At 44.1% G+C, this 9,548-nt stretch overlaps 1 protein-coding gene across 1 annotated transcript; it reads right to left on the minus strand.

Moving 5' to 3' along the window:
* Positions 1 to 3,352: 3,352 nt before the first annotated feature.
* On the minus strand, positions 3,353 to 9,299 carry LOC147662926 (uncharacterized). The gene is made up of 3 exons (XM_086950792.1): positions 8,681 to 9,299; positions 5,174 to 5,389; positions 3,353 to 3,688 (listed from the first exon to the last, which is right to left on the minus strand). Exons 1-3 carry the CDS (start codon positions 9,116 to 9,118, stop codon positions 3,404 to 3,406), a joined length of 939 nt encoding a protein of 312 aa, XP_086806918.1. The 5' UTR covers positions 9,119 to 9,299; the 3' UTR covers positions 3,353 to 3,403.
* Between the last annotated feature and the right edge of the window lie 249 nt (positions 9,300 to 9,548).

Genomic DNA, 9,548 nt, shown 5'->3' on the forward strand with positions numbered 1-9,548 from the left:
TTAGAACTCCCCCAGTCTCATTTAGACATAGAACTGCAGTACTGTACAGCACCAAAGCATGCTTGTATAGCTGTGATTGTGTGTGCAACGTACAAAAAGTTGTTCTAAAGCGTGCACTTTGGGCTGTTGGTGTGTGTGACTGTTGAAAGCGTGGATTGATGGCTGTTTGTGTGGGTGTATGCATGGTGAAAGGATGCACTGATGACTGTTGTGTGTGTACGGCTTGTGAAAGTGTCCATTGCTAGTTATTAGTGTGTGTGCCTGTTAAAAGCGCACATGTTTGGATTGTATGTAGTTTGTCTGCTGAGTAATGCTGTAGTGGTAATGAGTGGTGCTGTGGTGCTGTGGCTGTAAGTGTTTGTGTGTAGTTGTAGTGTGATAGTGTGTTGATGGTGAGTGAGGGTGAGGTGTTGAGGGTGAGAGGATGATGGTGTGAGGGTGACGGTGTGAGGGTGAGGGTGAGTGATTGTTGGCGAGCGTGAGGCTATGAGGCTTATTGAGAATTTGAGTGGGTGTGCGAGGATGTGTGAGAGTGTGTGAGTGTGGATGTGTGTGAGGGTGGGGGTGTGTGAGCGTGTGGGCATGTGAGTGTGTGGTGCTTAGTAATGCTGTAGTTGTGATGTGGTGTTCTGTGCTAGTGATGAGTGGTGCTGTGTTGATGTTTAATAATTACCACCACAGCATAACTTAGCACCACAACAGTTGCACTTCTCCCAACAATGGCATCACTGATGTCCACGAATGCAACATGCAGCAATACCACTTTATCTTTCTGCAGCCCCACAGTACCATTGAGCAACAACACTGCATTACTCTGCACTTCCACATCCGTATTTTGCACACCAACAGTCTCATTTAGATATAGTACTGCAGTACTGATGACTGTTGTGTGTGTATGCCTGGTGAAAGTGGCCATTGATAGCTGTTGTTGTGTGTGTGACTGTTAAAAGGGTACATGTTTTGATTGTATGACCTTTGTTTGCTGCAGTGGTGATGAGAGGTGTTGTGGTGGTAATTTTTTTTTGTGTGGTTGTAGTGTGATAGTGTGTTGAGGGTGAGTGAGGGTGAGGTGTTGAGGGTGAGTGAGGGTGAGGCGTTGAGGGTGAGTGAGATTGAGGGTGAGTCAGTGTGAGGTGTTGAGGGTGGGTGAGGCTATGAGGGTGAGTGAGGCGTTGAGGGTGAGTGAGGGTGAGGTGTTGAGGGTGATTGAGGATGAGTGAGAGTGAGGGCAAGTAAGGTGTTGATGGGGAGGTGTTGAGCGTGATTGAAGTGGTGTTGTGGTGGTAAGTCTTTGTGTGTGGTTGTAGTGTGATAGTGTGTTGAGGTGTGTGTGAGGTGTTGAGGCTGAGGGTGAGGAGCTGAGGGTGAGGCATTGTGTGTGGTTGTAGTGTGATAGTGTGTTGAGGGTGAGTGAGTATGAGGGTGAGTGAGGGTGAGAGTGAGTGAGAATGAGGGGGAGGTGTTGATGGTGAGTGAGGATGAGTGAGGGTGAGGAGTTGAGTGTGAGTGAGGGTGAGAGGCTGAGGGTGAGTGAGGTGTTGAGGGTGAGGTGTTGAGTGTGATTGAGGATGAGTGATAGTGAGGGTGAGTGATGTGTTGAGGTTGACTGAGGGTGAGGCGTTGAGGGTGAGTGAGGGTGAGGTGTTGAGGCTGAGGGTGAGGAGCTGAGGGTGAGTGTGGGTGAGGCGTTGAGGGTGAGGCATTGAGGATGAGAGAGAGTGAGGTGCTGAGGGTGAGGGTGTGAGGGTGAGTGTGGGTGAGTCGTTGAGGGTGAGTGAGGCTGAGGTGTTGAGGGTGATTGAGGATGAGTGAGAGTGAGTGTGAGTGAGGAGTTAAGGGTGAGGTGTTTAGGGTGAGTGAAGTGTTGCTGTGGTGGTAAGTGTTTGTTTGTAGTTGTAGTGTGATAGTGTGTTGACGATGAGTGAGGGTGAATGAGGGTGAGTGATGGTGAGTGAGGGTGAGTGAGTATGAGAGTGAGGTGTTGAGTGTGAGGTGTAGAGGGTGATTGATGATGATTGAGATTGAGGGTGAGTGAGGAGTTAAGGGTGAGGTGTTGAGGGTGAGAAGTGTTGCTGTAGTGGTAAGTATTTGTTTGTTGTTGTAGTGTGATAGTGTGTTGACGGTGAGTGAGGGTGAATGAGGGTGAGGTGTTGAGGGTGAGTGAGTATGAGGGTGAGGTGTTGATGGTGAGTTGTTGAGGGTGAGTGAGGATGAGTGTGGGTGAGGTGTTGAGGGTGAGGAGTTGAGGGTGAGTGAGGGTGAGGGACTGAGGGTGAGTGAGGTATTGAGGGTGAGGTGTTGAGAGTATTGAGGATGAGTGAGAGTGAGGGTGAGTGATGTGTTGATGATGAGTTGTTGAGGGTGAGGTGTTGAGGGTGAGTGCGAGTGACGTGTTGTAGCTGAGGGTGAGGGGCTGAGGGTGAGTGTTGGTGAGGCGTTGAGGGTGATGTGTTGATGGTGATTGAGGATGGTTAAGCGTGAGGGTGAGTGAGGGGTTAAGGGTGAGGCGTTGAGGGAGAGGTTTTGAGAGTGAGGGTGATTGAGTGTTTGAGGGTGCAGTGTTGAGGGTGAGTGAGGGTGAGGTGTTGATGGTGAGTGAAGGTGGGTGAGGGTGATGGTGATGTGTTGAGGGTGAGTGAGGGTGAGGTGTTGAGGGAGAGTGAGGGTGAGGTGTTGAGGGTGAGTGAGTGTAATTCAGGGTGGGTGATGAGTTGAGGGTGAGTGAGTGTGAGTGAGGGTGTGATTGGCAAATGTGAGTGTTTTGCATGTGTGACTCGTTATTTTAAATTAAAGTGTGTTTGTGTTTTTGTATGTTGTTGTTGTAGAATGATGCTGTTGTGGTGGTGTAGAGTGATGTTGGTGTGTTGATGAGTGTTGTTAGTGTGGTGCTTCCTAATGCTGTTGTTGTGATGTGTTGATGATGAGTTGTGCTGTGTTAGTGTTCAACTATTACCACCACAGCATAACTCATCCCAACAACAGTTGCACTTCTCCCAACAACCTAATTTGTGATGTCCACCAATGCAACACGCAGCAATACCACCTTAACATTCGGCCCCCCACAGTAACATTGCTCAACAACACAGCATAACTCAGCACCAGCACAGGCGTATTTAGCTCAACAGTCTCATTCATACATAATACTGTAGTGCGTGCAAGCTACAAAGTATGTGTATTTTGTATATGTTTTTGTAATGTCAAATGGATTGGCTGAATGTTGTATGTGGGTGTGACTATGTTGTATAAATTGAGTGTATTAGTTATAATTTGCCTTTTGTATAGAAAAAATTACCATAGAAGGTGTAAAATTTGTATTCCACACTTTTTTATTTTTAAAAAAAAAACACAAATATTTATTGTTTAACTTTGTACAAAAAAAAGATATCCTGGCAACATGCAAAATTTAGTCAGAACATATTTCATCGTCTTTTTCTTTCAGAATCTTTATGATTTGCCCATTACAAAAGACAACTTCAAAAGTTTGTGGCAAAAAATGGACAAGGGCATCTCCGATGTTGTCAACTTCCTCATCTAACATAAACCATTTAATTAAGATCTCGTTTTCGATGGGCATCGATTGATATTCGTCTGTGTTTGTCACTTTTATTGTGATAATACTCGTTTGCTCAGTAGAGCTTTCAACACCATAAATTAGAATGTCCATCTTTTCCTCTGGTGGGGCTGTTACCTGTTGAGAGAAAACAAAAGCAACAATTATTTTTTAAATTTGTATACTTTATTTTTGTGTAAGGCCTATAGTGGGTGAAAGGGACAGAGTGGTTGAAAGGGACACATTGGGTGAAATGGACTGAGTAGGTGAAAGGGTCACAGTTGTTGATAGGGTTTGAGTGGGTGATAGGTCGAGAGTGGGTGATAGGTGGTGGTAATAGTTTTTTTGTGTGGTTGTAGTGTGATAGTGTGTTGAGGGTGAGTGAGGGTGAGGTGTTGAGGGTGAGTGAGGGTGAGGCGTTGAGGGTGAGTGAGATTGAGGGTGAGTCAGTGCTTGAGGATGAGTGAGAGTGAGGGTAAGTAAGGGGCTGATGGGGAGGTGTTGAGCGTGATTGAAATGGTGTTGTGGTGGTAAGTTTTTGTGTGTGGTTGTAGTGTGATAGTGTGTTGAGGGTGAGTGAGTATGAGGGTGAGTGAGAGTGAGAGTGAGTGAGAATGAGGGGGAGGTGTTGAGGGTGAGTGAGGATGAGTGAGGGTGAGGAGTTGAGGGTAAGTGAGGGTGAGGGGCTGAGGGTGAGTGAGGTGTTGAGGGTGAGGTGTTGAGTGTGATTGAGGTTGAGTGAGAGTGAGGGTGAGTGATGTGTTGAGGTTGACTGAGGGTGAGGCGTTGAGGGTGAGTGAGAGTGAGGTGTTGAGGCTGAGGGTGAGAAGCTGAGTGTGAGGGTGAGTGTGGGTGAGGCGTTGAGGGTGAGTGAGGGTGAGGTGTTGAGGGTGATTGAGGATGAGTGAGAGTGAGGAGTTAAGGGTGAAGTTTTTAGGGTGAGTGAAGTGTTGCTGTGGTGGTAAGTGTTTGTTTGTAGTTGTAGTGTGATAGTGTGTTGACGGTAAGTGAGGGTGAATGAGGGTGATGTTTTGAGGGTGAGTGAGGGTGAGTGAGTATGAGAGTGGTGTTGAGTGTGAGATGTTGAGGGTGATTGATGATGATTGAGATTGAGGGTGAGCGAGGAGTTAAGGGTGAGGTGTTGAGGGTGAGTGAAGTGTTGCTGTGGTGGTAAGTATTTGTTTGTTGTTGTAGTGTGATAGTGTGTTGACGGTGAGTGAGGGTGAATGAGGGTGAGGTGTTGAGGGTGAGTGAGTATGAGGGTGAGGTGTTGATGGTGAGTTGTTGAGGGTGAGTGAGGATGAAAGTGGGTGTTAAGTCTAGAGTGGGTGATAAGTCTATAGTGGGTGATAAGTCTAGAGTGGGTGATAAGTCTAGATTGGGTGATAGGCCTAGAGTGTGTGAAAGGGCCAGAGTTGTTGAAAGGTCCCGAGTGGGTGAAAGGTCCCGAGTGGGTGAAAGCTCCCGAGTGGGTGAAAGGTCCCAAGTGGGTGAAATGTCCCGAGTGGGTAAAATGTCCAGAGTGGGTGGAAGGGGCAGAGTGGGTGAAAGGGCAAGACTGGGTGAAATTCCAAGAGTGGCTGAAAAGAGATAATTGCAAAAGCTTTTGTTTGTTGTGCTTACCTCCATTTTGCTATGGCGCGTTGTATTCAATATTTTTTGGCAATTGAATTCATGTACAGTGACGTGAGTCAGGGTAACATATTTGCCAAGATGTATTTTAAATAGTGACGCTTCTCTCCACAGTGTCACTTTTATATCATCAGTTGCATCTTTTATTGTAATGGATTTGAGTGGGGTATCTTGCCCATTGATAAACACCGTTTTTGCGTCCTCTTCCTACACAAAAAGAAAGCATTCTATTAAATAGTGATTGTAAAAACAGATATTACTAGTGCATTGTATGAAAGGCTATATAATGTATCATATTTAACGACCCAAATGAACATCCTTTCTAAAATATTGAATTGTTTATTGCAAAAAATGGCCTTGTAGATAGTACTTGTCTTTGTAGTATACACCAAAGCACTGCCATCTTATATTTTTCAAAACTAGTACTTGCTACTATGTGTGAAGAGTGTATAATTCTAATTTTTTTGAGTTAGTTATTGAAGTTACTAAAGGTGTAATGTGTGTGTAAGTCAACTATGCATTTTTTAAGTAGACATGATGACATGAGTGAGGGTGATGTTGAGTTATTGAGTGTGAGGTGTTGAGTGTGAGGAGTTGATGGGGAGTGAGGGTGAGTGAGGATGAGGTGTTACGTGAGGGTGAGGGTGAATGTAAGTGAGGGTGAGTGAGGGTGAGGGTGAGTGAGGGTGAGAGGGTGAGGGTGAGAGATTGAAGGTGAGTGAGGGTGAGAAGTTGAGGGTGAGTAACGATGAGGGTGAGTGTGAGTGAGGCTGAGTGAGGGTCATTTAGGGTGAGGAGTTGAGTGTGAGAGTGAGTGAGTGTTGAGGGTGAGAGATTGAGGGTGATTGATGTTGAGAAGTTGATGGTGAGTAAGGATGAGGGTGAGTGTGGGTGAGAAAGGGTGAGTTATTGGGTGAGGGTGAGGTGTTGAGGGTGAGTGAGGGTGAGGGTGAGGGTGAGGCTGAAGTGTTGAGTGAGAGTGAGGTTGACTGAGGAGTTGAGGGAGAAGGGTTAAGTTTTTGAGGGGGAGGTGTTGATGGCTAGTGAGGGTGAGTGAGGGTGAGGAGTTTAGTGTGATTGAGGGTGAGTGAGATTGAGGGTGAGTGAGGCGTTGAGGCTGAAGTGTTGAGGGTGAGGTGTTGAGGGTGAGTCAGGGTGACGTTTTGAGAATGAGTGAGGGTGACTAAGGGTGAGGCATTGAGGTAAAGACAGTGTTTTCGTTCTATTCCTAAACAAAAAGTAAGCATTGTATAAAATAGTTACTGTAAAAATACATCTTACTATTGCGTTGTATGAATGGCCATATAATGTATTATATTTAGCGACCCAAATGAACATCCTTCCTAAATGATAGCAATATTTATTGAAAAAACTGGCTTTGTAGAGAGTACTTGTATTTGTAGTATACAGGAAAGTGCTGCCATATTATAGTTTTCAAAACGCGTGTTTTTTGTTTAATTGTTAATGAAGTTACTAAAGGTGTACTGTGTGTGTAAGGCAAGTATGCATTTTTTTAGTAGACCTGATGACATGAGTGAGGGTGTGGGTGAGGGTGAGTGATTGAGGGTGAGGTGTTGAGGGTTAGGGTGAGTGAGGGTGGAGTTGAGGGTGAGTGAGGGTGAGTGAGGACGAGGTGTTACGTGAGGGTGAGTGTGAGTGAGGCAGAGTTAGGGTGAGGGGTTGAGGGTGAGTGAGAGTGAGGGAGTGTTGAGGGTGAAAGATTGAGTGTGAGAAGTTGAGGGTGAGTAAGGATGAGTGTGAGTGTGGGTGAGTGAGGGTGATTGATTGAGTGAGGGTGAGGTGTTGAGGGTGAGGCTGAGGTGTTGAGTGAGAGTGAGGGTGACTGAGGAGTTGAGGGAGAAGTGTTGACTTTTTGAGGGGGAGGTGTTGAGGGCTAGTGAGGGTGAGTGAGGGTGATTGAGTGGGAGGTGTTGAGGGTGATTGAGGGTGAGTGAGATTGAGGCTGAGTGAGGCATTAAGGGTGAATTGTTGAGGGTGAGGTGTTGAGGGTGAGTGAGGGTGAGGTGTTGAGGGTTATTGAGGGTGAGAAGTTGAGGGTGAGTAAGGATGAGGCTGAGTGAGGGTGAGTGATTGATGTTGAGTGTGAGGCTGAGGTGTTGAGGTGTTGAGTGAGAGTGAGTGAGTATTTGAGGGAGAAGGGTAGAGTTTTAGAGTGGGAGGTGTTGAGGGCTAGTGAGGGTGATTGAGGGTGAGTGAGGAGGAGGTGTTGAGGGTGATCGAGGGTGAGTGAGATTGAGGGTGAGTGAGGCATTAAGGGTGAATTGTTGAGGGTGAGGTGTTGAGGGAGAGTGAGGGTTGGGTGTTGAGGGTGAGTGATGTTGACTTTGGGTGAGGCATTGATGTAAAGACAGTATTTGCGTACTTTTGGTAAACCCAAAAAGAACAATTCTACAAAATAGTGACAGTAAAAACACATAGTACTAGTGCGTTGTATGAATGTTAATATAATGTATTATATTTCACGACCCAAATGAACATACTTTCTACCATAGTGCATTATTTTTTTTGAAAATTGGCTTTGTGGAGAGTACTTGAATTTGTACTATACCCCAAAGCACTGGCCTATTATATTTCCCAAAACTCTTACTTTCTACATAGTGTGAAAGAGTGTCTAATGCAAGCTTTTTTGAGGTTGTTAGTGAAGTTCCAAAGGGCCCGATGTAGGTAAATCCCATTTTTGTATGTAAGTCCCAACATCTGGATTCATTACCGAATCCTTAACAATTCTTTAATTACCGAATCGGTAAATACCGAAGCTTTGAAGCCCATAGGAATGATTAGGCATTACCGATTCGGTATTTACCGAATCGGTAATTAAAGAATTCTGAAGGGTGCAGGGGGTGTCACTTTGACACCCTCTGGCACCCCCAAAAAAGGCACAGGTGCCATGTGGCAAGCATACCTGCCCTAAGGGCAGGTCTGCCTGTCACATGCCATAGGTGTGCATGCACACATGTGCATGCACACCGCAATTGGTATTTTACCCTGGATTTGTATTCCATGGTAAAATACCGATTCTGTAAGCCATGTGCAGAAGGTACATTGCCTACCTACATTACATTTTCGTTAATTTTATTGAATCTGTAAATGTACCGATTCGGTAATGATACAGATTTGCTAAAGTTACCTAAAATGTGCCCCTACATCTCAATAGCCCTTTACCGATCGGAAACGGCCCAAAATCGGTATTTTTGGCCGATTGGGATCGGTAAAGGGCTACCTACATCGGGCCCCTAAATGTGTAATTTGTGTGTAAGCCAACTATGCATTTTTTTAGTAGACATGATGACATGTTTGCGTTCATACTTCTGGCACATATTGTCCCTGAAACAGTCATCAGACTATTTAGACTTGCAATTTCTAAAAGTCAAAAATACATAAGATATGTCATTTACAATACTAATAAGTCCAACTTTTCAAAAGCGAGACAATAGTTTTTTTTAGTTGACATGATAACATGTTTGTGTTCATACTTACGGCAATTATTGTCCCTGAAACAGTCATCAGGCTTTTTAGACTTGCCCGTTTTATTTCCTTGATGGGAGAAGCCGATGGTGCAGGCGGATGCAAAATGTTGTTTGCTTGTTGGATCAGGCCCTCCTCGATTGTCATTGCGGGAAATTTGGTTACTTTAGTTTGCTTTGTAATTAAAATTGTTTTGTTTTTGATAATAAAGTTTCGTATCAGTAGTCCACAGTTTATTTTCGTTTGCTCATATAAATTTTCTTGGTAACAAGTACATTTTATTGTTCCAGTTTTATCTGCTAAAGCCAAATGGAATAAAATTTTCTGCTCTTGTTTAGCATTTTTGTACGTAGTTTTCCCTGAGCAGCTGATGACATTAACTCTTATTGGTTTCTGGTATGGTTTGTTGTCATCAGTATTAATGTTCATTATTTCTTCAATAGACATCATCTGAAATAGAAAATGTGATATAACATGTTAAATACAAACCCATATTGGTTTATGATCACTGTAATAGCATTCTAAAGTACCATAGTTGTGTAGTTGGTCATTTGTATATATATGATCTAAAATGGATTGGTAGTTAGTTGTGTAACTGTTAATGAGTTGTTGACATTGTAATTTTGTTTCAAAGAATCCAAGTAATTGCTTGCTGTTTGCATTTAGTTGAGATACATCCACATTGAAATCGCCTATAATAATCAATTTGTGCGTGGGGTAAAAATCCGTAATATTTGTGATGAAATCAAAAAGAGAAGTTATACTTTTTAGGGGTGGTTTGTATAAAATAATAATAAGGTAATCTGTGTTATCAATCTGTAGAGTAAAATGTAAAATGTCTATCCCTTCAAGTGTCTCATAAATAGGCAATATAAATAAA

Source organism: Lissotriton vulgaris, unplaced genomic scaffold (assembly GCF_964263255.1).
Source record: "Lissotriton vulgaris unplaced genomic scaffold, aLisVul1.2 SCAFFOLD_11099, whole genome shotgun sequence".
Classification (NCBI taxonomy): domain Eukaryota; kingdom Metazoa; phylum Chordata; class Amphibia; order Caudata; family Salamandridae; genus Lissotriton; species Lissotriton vulgaris.